Source organism: Oncorhynchus clarkii, chromosome 3 (assembly GCF_045791955.1).
Source record: "Oncorhynchus clarkii lewisi isolate Uvic-CL-2024 chromosome 3, UVic_Ocla_1.0, whole genome shotgun sequence".
Taxonomy (NCBI): domain Eukaryota; kingdom Metazoa; phylum Chordata; class Actinopteri; order Salmoniformes; family Salmonidae; genus Oncorhynchus; species Oncorhynchus clarkii.
In genome coordinates this window covers 64,024,128-64,043,886 of record NC_092149.1, presented here as the reverse complement: position 1 = coordinate 64,043,886, position 19,759 = coordinate 64,024,128, and the positions used below count along the sequence as shown (strand labels likewise).

General features: G+C 39.7%; 1 protein-coding gene across 1 annotated transcript in view; it reads right to left on the bottom strand.

Annotated features, from left to right (window-relative positions):
- LOC139385851 (uncharacterized) overlaps positions 1–11,366 on the bottom strand; it is a gene marked incomplete at its 3' end in the record, with an annotated part of 29,288 nt that extends 17,922 nt beyond the window's left edge. The window contains exons 1-11 of the mRNA XM_071131117.1: positions 11,139–11,366; positions 10,508–10,588; positions 10,082–10,175; positions 7,874–8,033; positions 6,195–6,319; positions 5,730–5,803; positions 4,514–4,693; positions 4,168–4,373; positions 2,161–2,282; positions 1,160–1,263; positions 39–182 (exon numbers count right to left, since the gene is read on the bottom strand). Coding sequence (XP_070987218.1) covers positions 39–182; positions 1,160–1,263; positions 2,161–2,282; positions 4,168–4,373; positions 4,514–4,693; positions 5,730–5,803; positions 6,195–6,319; positions 7,874–8,033; positions 10,082–10,175; positions 10,508–10,576 — 1,278 coding nt within the window. The remainder of the gene's footprint in view (positions 1–38; positions 183–1,159; positions 1,264–2,160; positions 2,283–4,167; positions 4,374–4,513; positions 4,694–5,729; positions 5,804–6,194; positions 6,320–7,873; positions 8,034–10,081; positions 10,176–10,507; positions 10,589–11,138) is intronic.
- Between the last annotated feature and the right edge of the window lie 8,393 nt (positions 11,367–19,759).

Genomic DNA, 19,759 nt, shown 5'->3' with positions numbered 1-19,759 from the left:
ATGCCATAACACATTGCCACCTACACACACACACATACCTGTTGGGCCACCTTGTCGGCACTGATCCACCCCAGAAACATATCCATTGTCACTCCAGTACAAGCTGCTTGGAGCTCAACACTGAGGTTTCCTGAACATATGTAGGAATGCAGGAGTGCCTTGTCCATTGTAAGTGCCACAGCCTAAAGGTTGGGGTTGGAGAGGTTCATGTTTGAGTATGCATCAGTAAAGTCATTTATACTATAATAATCCCATTATTACTTTGAACTAACGTATTTTTTTAGGAGTAATTGTACATATCTCCTTCAAAGGGATAATTCTGGATTTTGGCAATGAGGCCCTTTATCTACTTCTCCAGACAATTGTTATGTCGCTGTGTCCAGTATGAAGGAAGTTATAGGTTGTTTCTCGAGACAATGCTAACTAGCGTTAGCACAATGGCTGGAAGTCTATGGCTGGAAGTCTATGGGTATCTACTAGCATGCTAGCAGATACCCATAGACTTCAGTCATTGCGCTAATACTAGTACTGGCTCGCGAAACTACCTCTAACTTCATTCATACTGGACACAGAGATAAAAATTGTATCCACCAGTTCATCTGACTCTAGGCAAGTAGATAAAGGGCATCATTGCCAGAATCCTGAAGTATTCCTTTAAAGGGACAATCGGGCATTCAAATAACAACAAAACAGGCACCCCGCCACTTTTTGGGGTAAATAGCTTAGGGATGGGGCTGAAGAACTCTCAAATTCATAGACTGAGTTATATTGTCCCTTTTAGAAAATTGGTGATGAGTATCACTGTTGAGTAAGAACAGGTTTTACATCCATCCTGATATCAGATAGAAGCATTCCTAGTCACTTCCTGGTACCTAGACTAATCAGATTATATTATTTAGTATGCCGTCATACAGGCTAAATATTTATTTACTGGAGGATATTCAGACACATACTGTGCTGTACTAAGAACAGATTTAGCCCAGGGAATGGAATCTTTAGCCTGGTCCCAGATATGTTTGTGCTGTCTTGCCAATGTGACATGACAATGAACACAGGAGTTGGCTAGACAGCACAAACAGATCTGGACCAGGCTAGGGAAGCTTAACTCACATTTCTAAAGCATTCAAACAGGGCCTTTGGCCAGGGAAGGGAGGTTTACCTTGTCTAGTGGTATCCTGACCTGCTGCATGAGGGCGTTGACAGCTGCTGGTGCTGAGGTATTGGGTGGCACCATGATAACGTCACCAAGGGTGATGTAGACATCTGTGTAAAATCATATTTTTTGAGAAATGTCAGATAAAAGTGGCCTATCTAAAGAGGTTACTGACAAGTGAGAGCTGAAAACATGACAGTCAACATTCCTCTGAGGGGTTTGTATTTTGATCTAGTATAAATGTTGTATGTAAGTTCACATTCTAGTTTCTTTCATATTGTTCCCTTCCAAATCAAAAGAATGTTGTTTGATTCTGTAAGTCATGACAAATAAAAACACTACCTCTGTCCTCTTCCAATTAACCTGGCTGATTCACATAGCTGAACTTATGAGCTAGTTTTGTAGTTGCCAGGATTTATTCTTGCACAAATTGTTTATCCAAAAGCAACAGGTCAGAAATTCCTGATACTTTATTTAATAGTTATTAAAGCGATTGCATCTTGTTTTAACCCAGATGATAACGCCATAACATGGCGAAACAGTATTGTGCTTTGTTAGGGAGTTTCCCCTTGGGATAAAAGTTTATTGTTGTTGGCCTGCATGTGGAGTCTGAATTCAAAAATGTAAAATGCATCTGATTCCGAGCATCAGATTATATTTATATCTTCCCAACTGAATAAATACACTGACAAATCAAAAACATGTAAATGAGTGCAGATGGACATGTGGTGCTTTAGGTAAATTAGTAATTAGAGAAAGAATAAGGATGTTAATAAGAGAGTCATCAGAAAACAATAGAGATAGTAGGTAGACATGGAGATCAAACATGATGTAAGAAAAAGGTTGGAAGTGATTTAAAGAGGGCCACAATGTAAATATACATTTTTTGTGTAATCCTCAATAATTGTATTTATGCATGTTGTCTTTTTTTACTTGTGTTTAAATAAATTGTCTAATAAACAGATCTGATTTTGTTGATTGCTTTGTTCTTGGCATAGGTACCGTACCTCTGCCATGCCAGTTCCTGATGTACTGGAGCAGGTTGATGCTTCCGACAATAGCAGGGTTCACCATGGAGACAACTGAAAGATTAGCCTCTGGGAAGTTGCTCTCGATGGCAGCTATAGTCCTACACAGGAGAGGGGAGGAGGAGAAAACATATGCCTGATAATGATTTACTCACCTAATGTAGGCTATGGTGAGCACAGACATGGAGATATCGGAGTGTGCACACATGCACGTAGCACACACACGCACAATATTGGAACATAAATTGTGCTTCCTGTGTTATACTTATGCAACAAAATTTATTCTATTCAACTAAGCTATTTACTTTATGTTTGTATTCTTATCGTATCTTATTTCTTATTGTTGTTGCATTGGCGAGAAGGAGCCTGGAAGTAAGCATTTCGTTGGATGGTGTATAACATGTGTATGCCGTACATACGACAAATAAAACTTGAAACACACACACACACTCACACACACACATTCCAGACACCTGCAGCAAGATTAGTTTATTATGCTTATGTAATACCTTGAAGAAACTAGTTTTGACATGACTTTTGTCACGGAGAAGAAAGAGCCTGTCATTCATCATGAATAAAACACAGCTTAGGAGGTATGCATTTTTCCACCATTGTGCAAGCTGACAAACCAGATTGTTGAGATAAAAAGGAATGGTAAAGTTCAGCAGTGTTTGTCGAAACTCCCTCTATAGTTCATCCTGTACTCTATAACTATCTATCTCTTGCTAAACTCACAGAACCACACTACAGGCAGAAGATTCCCCTAGGTACAGATCTAGGATCAGCTTCCCCTCTCCCAATCCTAACCTAAACCATTGGTGGGGGAATGCCAAACTGACCCCAAATCAACATCTGGGGGCAACTACACCCTACACCCAGAACCACCCAAGGTTTGACTCCATCAACACTATACCCTCCATACTACAACTATCTCTCTCCTCCCAAACTCTGCCCGCTTCCTCAACAATACTATCCTCAGAGCCTGGTTCCTTTCCAGGGTCCTTCCTTCTAGTTAGTTGTTTCCTTGTCGGTGTGCTTCTGCTTGCTCTTTGTGCTCTAGGCCGGGTTACTGTTAAGCACTTTGTTAGGCACTTTGTTAAGCACTTTGTTAAGCACTTTGTTAGGCACTTTGTTAAGCACTTTGTTAGGCACTTTGTTAAGCACTTTGTTGAGCACTTTGTTAAGCACTTTGTTAGGCACTTTGTTAGGCACTTTGTTAAGCACTTTGTTAAGCACTTTGTTAGGCACTTTGTTAGGCACTTTGTTAAGCACTTTGTTAAGCACTTTGTTAGGCACTTTGTTAGGCACCTTGTTAGGCACTTTGTTAAGCACTTTGTTAGGTACTTTGTTAGGCACTTTGTTAAGCACTTTGTTAAGCACTTTGTTAGGTACTTTGTTAGGCACTTTGTTAGGCACTTTGTTAAGCACTTTGTTAGGTACTTTGTTAGGCACTTTGTTGAGCACTTTGTTAGGCACTTTGTTGAGCACTTTGTTGAGCACTTTGTTAGGCACTTTGTTAAGCACTTTGTTAAGCACTTTGTTAGGCACTTTGTTAAGCACCTTGTTAGGCACTTTGTTAAGCACTTTGTTAGGCACTTTGTTAAGCACTTTGTTAGGTACTTTGTTAGGTACTTTGTTAAGCACTTTGTTAGGCACTTTGTTGAGCACTTTGTTAAGCACTTTGTTGAGCACTTTGTTAGGCACTTTGTTAAGCACTTTGTTAGGTACTTTGTTAAGCACCTTGTTAGGCACTTTGGTTAGCACTTTGATAAGCACTTTGTGACAACTAATAATAGTAAATGCCATTGAGTAGAGGCTTTATCCAAAGCGACTTACTATCATGCATGCATGCATTTTCATATGGATGTCCTTAGCGGGAATCAAACCCATGATCCTGGCATTGCACAACTTTTAAGAGGCATTCTCTACCAACTGAGCCACACGTGACCAACTGTTGATGTAAAATACATTTGATTAATACATTACCTCTTGATGTTTTGCAGAAGACTCTCCCCCTCATCCAGCACCTGATCCAGGATCTTATCGGGGGTGGTGGGCATGAGGAGACGTGGCAGGCCCAGTAGCCCCTCCCACAGCGAAGTCTCCCTCTGCAGCCTCTCAAACACCACAACTGCCGTGCCCATTGTGGTCAGGGCCTGCGCTGGGTCTTTCAGCAACAGTTCCGTCAGCACCTGAGGGAACCAGCAGTATGCTTCAACATTAAACATCAAACATGATCCATCTATCTATCTTGCCATCCTCCCAAGTCTTGTTTGTCACTGTTGGAAAAGTGAGGAAGAGGAAATTTGAGAGCACACACACATACACACACCTGGTTGATGGTGAGCAGTGAGACCTCCAGCAGGGTGTTGTTGGACTTGCAGAAGGTGACCAGTCCGTAGGTGAGGGGGTCGACGGAGGACATGGAGGACACGTTAAGGACCATCAGGGAGAAGGAGCACAGAGACTTCTTCAACAGGTTCACTGAATCCAGCATCACATCCAGCGCTTCCTGCTCGCTCGCACAGGGTAGAAGGATGGCACATAGGTATTTGGAATGAGGAATGAGTTACACAGAACATCATCTCAATACAAACCATTTTCTTAACATAATCACTGTCGAAAAAGGTTGTTCTGAATAACCTAAGACAATAGACTACACCCATATAACTGTTCTAACAGGCTAGAATACTCTTGTGATTGATTTAAGGGTTTTTCTTTATTTTTTACTATTTTCTACGTTGTAGAATAATAGTGAAGACATTGAAGCCATGAAATAACACACATGGAATCATGTAGTAACCAAAAAAGTGTTAAACAAATCAAAATATATTTTATATTTGAGACTCTTCAAAGTAGCCACCCTTTGCCTTGATGACAGCTTTGCACACTCTTGGCATTCTCTCAACCAGCTTCACAAGGTCACCTGGAATGCATTTCAATTAACAGGTGTGCCTTGTTAAAAGTACATTTTTGTGTTTAATGTGTTTGAGCCAATCAGTTGTGTTGTGACAAGGTACGGTTGTTTTACAGAAGATAGCCCTATTTTGTAAAAGACCAAGTCCATATTATGGCAAGAACTGCTTAAATAAGAAAAGAGAAATGACATTCCATCATTACTTTGAGACATGAAGGTCAGTCAATACAGATTTTTTTGCTGCATCAGATGACCTGGCCTCCACAATCACCAGACCTCAACCCAATTGAGATGGTTTGGGATGAGTTGGACCGCAGAGTGAAGGAAAAGCAGCCAACAAGTGCTCAGCATATGTGGGAACTCCTTCAATACTGTTGGAAAAGTATTCCAGGTGACTACCTCATGAAGCTGGTTGAGAGAATGCCAAGAGAGGGCAAAGCTGTCATGAAGGCAAAGGGTGGCTACTTTGAAGAATCTCAAATATAAAATATATTTAGATTTGTTTTAACACTTTTTTGGTTACTACATGATTCCATGTGTGTTTTTGATGTTTTGATGTCTTCACTATTATTCTACAATGTACAAACTTTTGACTGGTACTGTACATATTGATGATTTCCATCAGACGCACCTTGTCTCCCAGTAGGGTGTTGTTAAATCCCTCCATGGGAGAGTTGTACTTTGATTTATCTTGGTGGCTGGCATCTGGAAAATATGAAGGATAAAGTTAATATATAAGCCAGCACGGTACCATTCAATACACCATCCTTATGTCATTGTATAAATTGTAACAAATATAAACAAGAGACATTGCCACAAAGATAGTTAACATAGGCTACAAGGGAAACAAATCAACATAGTCATATAGAGTGTAGTATTTATTAGTAGTTCACCTATATGTTTTTAGACTTTCCTATGGTTTCTCTAGCCTGAGTGCCAGTCTGTTTGTGCTATCATGTCAACTTCTTGTTACTTATTGTCATGCCAAACATTGACAAAAATGCTTGGCTTGACAATGACAGCAATAGTTTTGGCAAGAGCACAAACAGATCTGGGACCAGACCATGGTTTTCTGTTACTGAGGAAGTGGACCTACTCAGAAACTTATCCCAGAGCTCCATGATCTGAGGCTGGTCAGATGTCTTGTGCAGCACAGCACGGACTCTACCACCAATCCCAATGTCCATTAGCATGGGGGTGCCATGGGGCAGCAGGGATACCCTGTTATATATGGAGAGAAGGGGAGGAGATGAGAGGAGATAGAAAATACGGTGAGAGTGGTTATGCAGGGAGAGAAGGGGTGGAGAGAGTGGACCACTTAGACTGGTCTCAGATCTGTTTGTGCTCTTTCCAACTCCATTGCGTTCATTGTCAAGCCAAACAGTCTGGCATGACAATTCAATAATGAGAGAGCAGAAACAGACAGCCACCTAAGATATTAAAATAAAAGGCAGCAGTATGTGAAAATATAAATGTACCATAAAGTAGAGTACAATGACAAGCAATAACCTTTACAAATGCATCCCATCATGCATAGCCTCTTCACAATCTTTTCACACAACCCTACACTTTGACAACAAACACCCATCAGTTACTTATGTAATAGCTGTTGTTTTTAACACAAAGAAACACTTACTGCACATGAATGGCGGTGATAATGAGGATTTATGAAAGGCTGAAGATGTGTCCAAACAAAAAGTTAGAAAATAGAAGCAATGAAGGTTGAGGCATTGTGAAAGCAATCTGTCAATCAGCCATGTAGCCAGTTACGTATTCCACCAGGTAAAGGGGAAACCAAACAGGTTCCCCTATTGTTGGCGCCCTCATGGAATGTTCTTATGCTCAACAACAATAAGTAGAATTAAGTGACAACGACAGCATGGGCTAAACATGATGATGGAGTCACTGTTGATTCCACAGAGGAACTTGAAATATGCAACACACCTAACTCTACAAAGCAAGACTTTTCCATGGTCAAACGTTCAGAAAATGACTAAAATATATCTTACCTTAAACATATTATTTGAAATGATATTGTTGACCAATACAAATTCAAAACTGTACTACAAAAAACGACTAATTAATGACATTCTCATTGTTGTGGACGACAGGCCATTAGCAGTCAGCAGAAAAAAACTGAGAGTTAGAAAGCACCTCTCCCCCAAGGTAATTTTCCATGAAGACACTAATCCCCTCCCTTGTGATGTGATGCAGTACCATCAAGGTGTCTCCCTCCTCTGTGTTGTGGGGTTGCTGATCTCCGACCTGTCTCTTTGTGTCTCTCTACTCACTAAAACTATACCAGATGATAAAATGAGCCTCAACGCAAAACGAAAATATATTTATTCCTCAGTGGCATCACAATATTGATGAATCTGAGAGGAATAATTGATGTGACACATCCACAAATGACTTAATGTATCATTATATTCATTTGTTCAGTTCTGGTGGATGTTGAGGTTTGACTTTTGACTTTTATAACTTATATTATGACTCATGAGGCATTTCTGCTCTGAAATCAAAGACAGCCTGTTTCCTCACACTATTCCCTGACTCTATCCTTCTAGGCAGTGGAATTGCAAAATCAAAACCACAGCATCATCCAATTCTGATAGATAACTTGACCACAGAAGCACAGTAGTTCAGGTTCAGGAGAATGTTGTATGAGAACGAACAGTGATAGATGAGTTGAATATCCCCCCTTACTATGCAAAGTGCTTTGAGCATCTGGAAAAGCACTATATAAAACTACAAAGTTATGTGAAGACAGAGTACCTCTTTGCATCGTGTTCTGTCCAGGATGCCCTGGTGTTTTTAGTTGGACTCTTGGAGAACAGATGAGTTGTGTTGTGGCAGGAGCTGTCTGTGTTACACATGAGGGTCTGGAGAAAGGGGAAGAAACCTGTACTGGGGAGGTTCCTCGGGGCCACATAGCCTGGGACAGACAGAGAGACACCACAATAACAGTCATTAACAGAATAACAGAATGATTTAAGTCATTTGGGTAGCACTTAACATTATAACATGGAATCGAAACATACTGTGTATATAGTTAAGACATTACAGTACTGTTTCTCAGTATTAATTAACTGGTATTGCATAGGAAAGTAAAAATGTGTATTTTATAGGACTTACTTACAAACAATTCACACCAAATACTGTTGGAATATACAGGTAATAACATGGTAAAAAAGTGGAAACTACTGGTAATTATTAGGCCCACTGTTTCTCACATTAATCACCTTATAATTGTTAATAATATGTTATTACTTCAAATACCCTTAACGTAGTTCACATAGTTCTGTTGCATAATTTACATTCCATCATAATACAATAACTTATATTTGTGCAATAATTTTCCAAATGGTGAAATGATTGCTAAGCAAACAAATGTCCATTATGTCTAGAGAACCTATGGAAGAAACATGAAGAAACACTGGACCTGTCTCGGAGGTCATTAATCTGGTCACTCACATGATCAAAAGGTTACACAAACATGCTAAGCAATATCAAACACATATACAGTGAACGCTAACCTGATTATTTGGATTGGTAATGAATATGGAGAAATGTAATGATCTATATTACTAAAAATACTGATCTCATCATTTGACCAGCCCATCACTAATAAAAACTGATAATACAGCAAACACTATGAGAATATGACTTGATGGAGGACATAGGACATTCTGAGCAATGAAGCACAGAAGATGGTGTCTTTCATTTCATCTAACCTCAGTAAACAATCATTCCATCCAATCTCTGGAGCACCCACACATCACCACACTGGAAACAATACAGGCCTCTGAATGATCTCTGTGGTGTCAAGTCAATTTGGGCAAGGGTCACTATCATCAACCCTCCCTGCCCTGGCATTGACAGACAAATTATACCTTGTCTGTCAACTCTACAAAGCTAAAATAATTGAGAGTGGCAGGTGGAAAATCCTATTCGATAATTACAGATGGGGGGAAAATCAATACAGTTTCATATGGGGATATTATTTTTGGGGCAATATCGCAATATTATTTTTGCGCTAGTTGGCTGTACCTGCACCAAAACTCCAGTATTTTTCCTTCATAGCTTGTTCTCCATCTTCTTTCTGAATGGGGAGCCAATTTGTTTCCAGCACTTTTATTTCCATGACTGATCATAACTAGATTTCTCATGGCTCTCTCTTGTCCCTCTGCAGCAGACATGTGGTCAGCAATATGTTCAGAACATTGAATCACAATAAAATCACAGTATCAAATTGCAATACAAATAGAATTGTGAGAATCATAAGAATCGCAATACATATTGTATCGGCAGCTAAGTATCGTGATAATATCGTATCGTGAGTTCAATGGCAATTCCCAGCCCTAACGATTATGCATCTTAAATGTAAGTTATTTTGGTCATGCTTTGTTGACTTAAAACTGGACAGAAACAACACAATTTACTGGTATTGCTATAAGAAAGCCCATAGACCAATATGATGGCATCTCAACTAACACAATTTGGTCACTCCTATTTGTGTTGTTAGTGTCTTTTATTTGCTGAATCACATGATGAGGAGCTTTGTGAGAGGTGAGGACCCCAGGGTCACGAGATCTCCCACGTCATATTGGCCGTCTTAACTAACTCTTTAGGGTTTTACGTCGGGGAGGGAAACATACACACAAATCTTTTCATCTGTTGTTTTCAAGGTTTGGAAAAGATATCCAGGACAAAACCTTGTGACTGAAGATGAAGCAAACACAGTAGTTAAACTCTGTCACTAAAGGAAATGTAATTTAACGCAGTAGTATAGTGACCACATACATCTGTAAAAAAATATGGTTTATGATTAACTCAAGTGAAATCACTTTAGTTTAGTATTGACTGATTTATTCTCTAATCTCAAGGAGTAAATATTTTTTTAAATGTGTCATAGATTCACCAACAAGTTATTACGCAACGTCATAAGTCAGTGCACCTCTCTAGAAACGGTCCTTAACTTACATGAGTCTTTCATCTTAGGGGGGAACTGGGAGCGGGTGATGGCCAGGATGATGAAGATGACCAGTGGCCAAACCAGGAGGGCCACAGTCCAGCCCTGATGGACAGAATGCAAAGTTTCAGATCAAACAGTCCAGCCCTAACACACACAACACCTTACAAAAACACAGACAATTTCTGAAGACAGTCAATGTTGCTTTCATTTGTTCATAGTTTTGTATAAATTTGTTTCAGTGCATTGACATTACAGAACATGTAATGGTGATCTAAAATGTGTGTCTTAATGTGTAATAGATCATCAGAGACTTAGAACATGAGACAATTCGTTTGGTATGACATCATTATTTATGTTCAAGATGTCACTCATGCTCCTCATATAATTATTGAAGGAATAGCTTTCACAATAAACCAGCTTGTTTTTTTACATACCGGTTGTCTAATGACACCAAGGGCATTTTTCCAAAGTAAAAGTCGCAGCTGTTGGAAAAATCCGGCCATCAGTAAAGGAAGCTGGAGGAGAAAAAGATGGGGAAAAAGGGACTTGTCAAATGATGTATATGTCATTGTTGAATACTATAAAATACAAATCATTATAATATGCTCAGTACTATAATATAATCAGTACTATTTGTACCATTATATAAAGTCATTTAGTCATTGCATTTAACAGACACTAAGGAAAAAGCCTATAGGGTTTCGTTATGTATTAATTTATCCTGAATTCTAAGATTGGAAAAGTGTGAGGTTTTGTCGTGTTATTTGAATGCATTAACATCTGAGCAAATGGCTTTAATGTAGTCTATCTACTTTGTGTCTCTGTGAATATAACATTGGTTGTAAATAGTTAGAGATGTTTTTTTTTAAGATAGAGAAACTAGACCATGACCTGAATTCCCTAATATAATTTGGACAGATCTAGGCCAACATTGTGTTTTTATATCAATACGATCACGTTACAGATTCTCCCCACATTAGCCTGGCTATCATCATCTTTAGAACATATTCAAATTAACACAAAACATATAACACGAAAATAACATTTCAATTTCAAATAGGTTACATTTTTTCTTGATTTTTCGCGGGTAGCCTAAAGTCCTTATCGGATATTATCGACAGACTCCAACGGGGACATCGTACAAGTAAATCCTAGCAGTCGCTCTCCGTCAGTCGGAACAATTTGAAGAAAATAAAGAAAACAGGCTACTTCAATCCACAGCTTTTAGTGATTTAGTATAATATGCGGAATAATTTGTGGGCCCAGCCAACAGTTACAGTCCAAGGTGGTTGTCTGAATCCAAATTAGTTTGCCGTGATTCTTGGCTTCTGCAGGTGCTTCAAAGACAGTCATGGACTAATAATGCAGCCTAAGGGGCGGGTGTTGTAACTTGCCTGTCCTGTTTATTTGAATGTGTGTGTGTGTGTGTGTGTGCGTGCGCGTGCGCGTAAAATTCGCTCCCAAGCTAATATTATAAAATGTTATAACTATTTTAATGCAGGCTACAACATGTTGTCTATGAAGTTAATTTGCCTTCGATTTGTGTTGTGAATTCTGTTCCCCAATAGCTAATTGTGGTCTTATTAGTGAGCGGCAAGAAACAGGCAGCCCACGTTACCAAACACGTTACATAATGCAAACCACAACTTCCCACCCGGCACAAACTGGTTGAAATAGAGTTGTTTCAACGTAATTTGTCAACGTATTGTAACGTGGATCTATGTTTAAAATACACTGGATTTGTAAAAAGTAATCAACATAAACTGTTGTTTTGAGATTGAAATTTTAACCACAGGATTATTTCATTATTGTAACCCACTTTCAACATAGACAAATCTTGTATAAAATATGTTGAATATGTGCTTTTGAAACAATGTCAGATTTTCAACTTTATATCCACTATCAAAACAATTAACAATAGGCTGGGCAGCACTTCCTACAGTTATGTTGACATGCAGCTATTTGGTCTCTCATCCAGGGTTTTAACCAAAACCAGGCTGCTTAGCTTTTATATTTGTCGCTCACGATTAACAATGTGCTATGTTGAGAATGATTATTAAGAAACCTCTTCATAGCTAAATATATTCACTGTTGCTTTGAAGTCATTCCAAAGAATATGTTCAACAGAGCAAATCAAATCAACGTTTATTTGTCACGTGCACGGAATACAACAGGTTTCACCTTACAGTGAAATGCTTACTTACAAGCCCTAACCAAAAGTGCAATTTTTAAATAAAAAATAGGTATTAGGTAAACAATAGATAAGTAAATAAATAAAAATAAAAACAGTAAAATGACAGTGAAAATAACAGTAGTGAGGCTATATACAGGAGGTACTGGAACAGAGTCATTGTGCGGGGGCTAATTGAGGTAATATGTACATGTAGGTATAGTCCAGGTAGCCATTTGATTACCTGTTCAGGAGTCTTATGGCTTGGGGGTAAATGCTGTTGAAAAGCCCTTTGGTCCTAGACTTGGCCTTCCTCTGACACCGCCCAGTGTAGAGGTCCTGGATGGCAGGCAGCTTGGCCCCAGTGATGTACTGGGCCGTACGCACTACCCTCTGTAGTGCCTTGCGGTCGGAGGCCGAGCAGTTGCTGTCACGTCCTGACCATAGAAAGCCTTTATTTTCTATGGTGGAATAGGTCAGGGCGTGACTGGGGGGTGTTCTAGCTTATTATTTCTATGTGTAGTCTAGTTTTTGTATGTCTATGTTGGCCTGGTATGGTTCCCAATCAGAGGCAGCTGTCTATCGTTGTCTCTGATTGGGGATCATATTTAGGTAGCCTTTTCCCACCTGTTGTTTGTGGGATCTTGTTTTTGTATTTGTCACGAATCTCGCCGAAGATGGTGCCTCTTCCTGTTCGAGCGGCGCTCGGTGGTCGTCGTCGCCGGCCTATTAGCTGCCATCGATTCCCTTTCCGTTTGTTTCTGTTTATTGGGTTTATTTGGGTACACCTGTTTTGAGTTAGTGTTTGTTTGTAGGCTATTTAAGGGCACTAGGCCCGCTGGGTATTTGTGCGGGCTTGTTCTCTGTTATTTGGTGTTGGTGTATTAGTGTGATCTATATTTTTCCGGACAGTTTTAGTCCTTTGTATTTTGGACAGGTTGTTTCATGCGCCCTTGTGTTTTGCATGTCCGTGTCTCCACTGTCTTTGGAATAAAATATCCACATACGGAATTACCTGCTCTCTGCGCTTGACTCCTCCACTCACCATTCATAGAAGTCGTAACAGTGTTGTTGCTTTTGAGCACTACAAGGCTGTATGTTTGTTTGTTTGTTTCTCTTTATTGTTTTTGTTGCTGGTTAACATTCAAATAAATTATGGTGAACCCAAATCACGCTGCGCCTTGGTCTACCCATTATGACGATCGTTACAGTTGCCGTACCAGGCAGTGATGCAACCAGTCAGGATGCTATCGATGTTGCAGCTGTAGAACCTTTTGAGGATCTGAGGGCCCATGCCAAATCTTTTCAGTCTTCTGAGGGACAATAGGTTTTGTCGTGTCCTCTTCACAACTGTCTTTGTGTGTTTGGACCATTCTAGTTTGTTGGTGATGTGGACACCAAGGAACTTGAAGCTCTCAACCTGCTCCACTACAGCCCCGTCGATGAGAATGGGGGCGTGCTCGGTCCTCCTTTTCCTGTAGACCACAATCATCTCCTTTGTCTTGATTACATTGAGGGATAGGTTGCTATTCTGGCACCACCCAGTCAGGTCTCTGACCTCCTCCCTATAGGCTGTCTCGTCGTTGTCTGTGATCAGGCCTACCACTGTTGTGTCGTCTGCAAACTTAATGATGATGTTGGAATCGTGCCTGGCTATGCAGTCGTGGGTGAACAGGGAGAACAGGAGGGGACTGTGCACACACCGCTGAGGGGCTTCAGTGTTGAGGATCAGCGTGGCAGATGTGTTGCTACCTACCCACACCACATGAGGGTGGCCTGTCAGGAAGTCCAGGATCCAGTTGCAGAGGGAAGTGTTAATTCCCAAGATCCTTAGCTTAGTGATTAGCTTCAAGGGCATTATGGTGTTGAACGTATGTATAATTAATTATACTATTTAGGCCTAAATAGCATTTGCAAAGCCATCAACAGCTATTGTTTCAATTCAACACAGGGTTAAACTAAACATAGACAATTAATATAGGCCTATGGTTTCAAGCTTTGGATTCTTTCAATTATAATCTTCAAGTGAATCATTGATGATTACAATTGAAAGAACATCTCATCGAATACAACAATAAAAGTTAAAGAATAGGACTAAATCAAATTCATTTTATATAAACTGCATTTTAAAGTTTGATTAGATTAGATTTAGTCCTATTCTTAAACTTAGATGTTTTTTTGGTTGAGATGGAGACGTGAATACAACATACAGTACCAGTAAAAGGTTTGGACACACCTACTCATTTTCTTTATCTTTAATATTTTCTACATTGTAGAATAACAGTGAAGACATCAAAACTATTTTTTATTAAACACATGGAATCATGTAGTAACCAAAAAAATGTTAAACAAATCTAAATATATTTTACATTTGAGATTCTTCAAAGTAGACACCATTTGACTTGATGACAGCTATGCACACTCTTGGCATTCTCTCAACCAGCTTCACCTGGAATGATTTTCAAACCGTTCCTACATAAGCTGAGCACTTGTTGGCTGCTTTTCCTTCACTCTGCAGTCCAACTCATTCCAAACCATCTGAATTGGGTTGAGGTCAGGTGATTGTGGAGGTAGGTCATCTGATGCAGCGCGCTGTTACTCTCCTTCTTGGTCAAATAGTCCTTACACAGCCTGGAGGTGTGTTGGTGTAAGGGACCTCTGTTAGGAAAATTATGATTAAATGACTGAACAATTCATTTTAAATGGAACTGTAACTAAGTAAACTTATACTCTGTGATTGATTCTCAATCAGGGACAACAATTGACAGCTGCCTCTGATTGAGAACCAAATTCCAACATAGAAAAACAAACATAGACTGCCCAACCAACTCACGCCCTGACCATACTAAAACAAAGATAAAATAACAGAACTATGGTCAGAACGTGACAGTTGGGTCATTATCCTGTTGAAAAACAAATGATAGTCCCACTAAGTGCAAACCAGAATGGTGCAGAATGCTGTGGTAGCCATGCTGGTTAAGTGTGCCTTGAATTTTAAATAAATCACTGACAGTGTCACCAGCAAAGCACACCCACACCATCACACCTCCTACTCCATGCTTCACGGCAGGAACCACACATGCCGAGATCATCCGTTTACCTACTCTGTGTCTCACAAAGACACGGCGGTTGGGGAAGAAAATCTCAAATTTGGACAAATTTTCACCGGTCTAATGTCTATTGCTTGTGTTTCTTTGCCCAAGCCAGTCTATTTTTCTTATTAGTGTCCTTTAGTAGTTGTTTCTTCGCAGCAGACCATGAAGGCCTGATTTACGCAGTCTCTGAACAGTTGATGTTGAGATGTGTCTGAGATGTGTCTGTTACATTTATTTGGGCTGCAATCTGAGGTGCAGTTAACTCTAATGAACCTATTCTCTGCAGCAAAGGTAACTCTGGTTCTTCCTTTCCTTTGTCAGTCTTCATGAGAGCCAGTTTCATTATAGCGCTTGATGGTTTTTGCAACTGCATTTGAAGAAACTTTCAAAGTTCTTAAAATGTTCCAGATTGACTGACCTTCATGTCTTAAAGTAATGATGGACTGTCATTTCTCATTTCTTATTTAAGCTGTTCTTGCCATAAAATGTACTTGGTCTTTTACCAGATAGGGCTATCTTCTGTATACCACCCCTACCTTGTCACAACACAAATGATTGGCTCAAACACATTAAGAAGGAAAGAAATTCCACAAATGAACTTTTAACAAGGCACACCTGTTAACTGAAATACATTCCAGGGGACTACCTCATGAAGCTGATTGAGAGAATGCCTAGATTGTGCAAAGCTGTCATCATGGCAAAGGGTGGCTACTTTTAAGAATCTCAAATATATATTTTGATTTGTTTAACACTTGTTTGGTTACTACATGATTCCATATGTGCTTTTTCATAGTTTTGATGTCTTCACTATTATTCTACAATGTATAAATAGTAATACAAAAAAAAGAAATACCCTTGAATGAGTTGGTGTGTCCAAACTATTGACTGGTACTGTATGTAATTCATTTGTAATGTAACTATCCAAGCATTAGACATTCTTTAAATGTTGATATTTGTTTGCGTTGTCAACCAAACACAATTACAGTAATATTTTTGTAATACAGTAAATAGCCTAATCTTACAAACTAATTTAATAGTAGTTATTCAACCTTAAAATGAGTAACATATCCATGGCCATATTTTGAGGTTGGCCTAATGTAACTATAAATGTCTTCTTATGTAATCATATAAAGCTTGCAAAGGTCACAGGTCTGTGGAAGTCTTCACAATTGCTTTAATAATCTGTGCAGAATCTTGAACATTATTGATAACTTGCGCTATGTACTTTTAATGTAATCTCAACTGCAATCCAGGTCATTTGGTTGCGCTATTTGATGAAGCACAGTTAAATTGTTGTATAAATAAACAATATATCTGACACTGTATTTGAACTTTATTGTGCTTTTAAATGGTTAAATGCACAGTGATAACACATTTTGTTGATAACTAAACCAAAAATCCAACATTGTTTTTCTATTGGAATTTGGTTGTGCTTTTAGATCAGATTTGTCAAACATATTCCCACGAGGGGGTCCAATCCGGCCCACAAGTGGTTTAAGTTTTTTTTTAAACTCACTCAGGATTCTTTTAAATTATTAAAACAAACTGAAACTGTGTAGAAATGATAATGGACCTATATTCATAGAGTTTATTGTCATGGGGAAGGGAGACGTAAATTAGGGCTGGTTCATCAGAGTTAGACACAGTCTGTCCTTTTTAGAGCTAAGGGAGTCAAGTTACTTATGTGCCCTGATTTGAGGCCCTTCAGAAGGCTTCTAGCCACCTCACTCAGTTCACTATGGTGTCTGAATAAAGTCAAGTATCTCCTTACTACTAAAACTGTTATTTTTCTTTCTCTCCTGTGCTCTCCCTCTCTCTCTCTATCTCCTTACTACTAAAACTGGTTATTCATTCATAACAAAGATATTATACTAACCTAATGGTATTTGGTTGAGAAAACAGTGCGTGTGTAAACCTATACTAAAAATCAAATCAAATCTTATTTGTCACATACACATGGTTAGCAGATGTTAATGCGAGTGTAGCAAAATGCTTGTGCTTCTAGTTCCGACAATGCAGTAATAACCAACGAGTAATCTAGCTAACAATTCCAAAACTACTACCTTATACACACAAGTGTAAAGGGATAAAGAATATGTACATAAAGATATATGAATGAGTGATGGTACAGAGTGGCATAGGCAAGATGCAGTAGATGGTATCGAGTACAGTATATACGTATACATATGAGATAAATAATGTAGGGTATGTAAACATTATATTAAGTAGCATTGTTTAAAGTGGCTAGTGATATATTTTACATCAATTCCCATCAATTGGAGTTGAGTCAGTGTGTTGGCAGCAGCCACTCAATGTTAGTGGTGGCTGTTTAACAGTCTGATGGCCTTGAGATAGAAGCTGTTTTTCAGTCTCTCGGTCCCAGCTTTGATGCACCTGTACTGACCTCGCCTTCTGGATGATAGCGGGGTGAACAGGCAGTGGCTCGGGTGGTTGTTGTCCTTGATGATCCTTATGGCCTTCCTGTGACATCGGGTGGTGTAGGTGTCCTGGAGGGCAGGTAGGTTGCCCCCGGTGATGCGTTGTGCAGACCTCACTACCCTCTGGAGAGCCTTACGGTTGTGGGCGGAGCAGTTGCCGTACCAGGCTGTGATACAGCCCGACAGGATGCTCTCGATTGTGCATCTGTAGAAGTTTGTGAGTGCTTTTGGTGACAAGCCGAATTTCTTCAGCCTCCTGCGGTTGAAGAGGCGCTGCTGCGCCTTCTTCCCGATGCTGTCTGTGTGGGTGGACCAATTCAGTTTGTCTGTGATGTGTACACCGAAGAACTTAAAACTTACTACCCTCTCCACTACTGTTCCCTCTGCTGTTTCCTGAAGTCCACAATCATCCCCTTAGTTTAGTTGACGTTGAGTGTGAGGTTATATTCCTGACACCACAGGAAAATAAGAGGAAGATTGGAAAAAAAAGTGTAATGGACAGACAAATCTAAGTTTTGAGCTGTTCAAAAGTTTGGGGAAATTTAGAAATGTCCTTGTTTCCATGAAAACATACATGAAATTAGTTGCAAAATGAATAGGAAATATAGTCAAGACGTTGACAAGGTTATAAATAATGATTTTTAATTGAAATAATAATTGTGTTCTTCAAACTTTGCTTTCCTAAAAGAATCCTCCATTTGCAGCAATTACAGCCTTTGCAGATCTATGGCATTCTAGTTGTCAATTTGTTGAGATTTCACCCCATGCTTCCTAAAGCACCTCCCACAAGTTGGATTGGCTTGATGGGCACTTCTTAGGTATCATACGGTCAAGCCGCTCCCACAACCGCTCAATAGGGTTGAGATCTGGTGACTGTGCTGGCTACTCCATTATAGACAGAATGCAAGCTGACTGCTTCTTCCCTAAATAGTTCTTGCATAGTTTGGAGCTGTGCTTTAGGTCAGTGTCCTGTTGTAGGAGGAAATTGACTCCAATTAAACGCCATCCACAGGGTATGGCATGGCGTTGCAAAATGGAGTGATAGCCTTCCTTTTTCAATATCCCATTCACCTGTACAAATCTCCCACTTTACCACCACCAAAGCACCCCCAGACCATCACGTTGCCTCCACCATCCTTGACAGATGGCGTCAAGCACTCCCCCAGCATCTTTTCATTTTCTCTGCGTCTCACAAATGTTCTTCTTTGTGATCCGAACAGCTCAAAACTTAGATTTGTCTGTCCATTACACTTTTTTTTCCAATCTTCCTCTGTCCAGTGTCTGTGTTCTTTTTCCCATCTTAATCTTTTACTTTTATTGGCCAGTCTGAGATATGGCTTTTTCTTTGCAACTCTGCCTAGAAGGACAGCATCCCGGAGTCACCTTTTCACAGTTGACATTGAGACTGGTGTTTTGCAGGTACTATTTAATGAAGCTGCCAGTTGAGGACTTCTGCAACGTCTGTTTCTCAAACTAGACACTCTAATGTACTTGTCTTCTTGCTCAGTTGTGCACCGGGGCCTCCCACTGCGCTTTCTATTCTGGTTAGAGACAGTTTGCGCTGTTTTGTGAAGGGAGTAGTACACGGTGTTGTACAGGATCTTCAGATTCTTGGCAATTTCTCGCATGGAATAGCCTTCATTTCTCAGAACAAGAATAGACTGACGAGTTTCAGAAGATAGTTATTTGTTTCTGGCCATTTTGAGCCTGTAATTGAACCCAACCCCCAACCCCCCCACTACATTACTGCTACTCTCTATTCATCATATATGCATAGTCACTTTAACCATATCTACATGTACATACTACCTCAATCAGCCTGACTAACCGGTGTCTGTATGTATCCTCGCTACTGTATATAGCCTGTCTTTTTACAGTTGTTTGATTTCTTTACTTACTTATTGTTCACCCAATACGTTTTTGCACTATTGGTTAGAGCCTGTAAGTTGTCACGAACCTCGCCGAAGATGGTGCCTCTTCCTG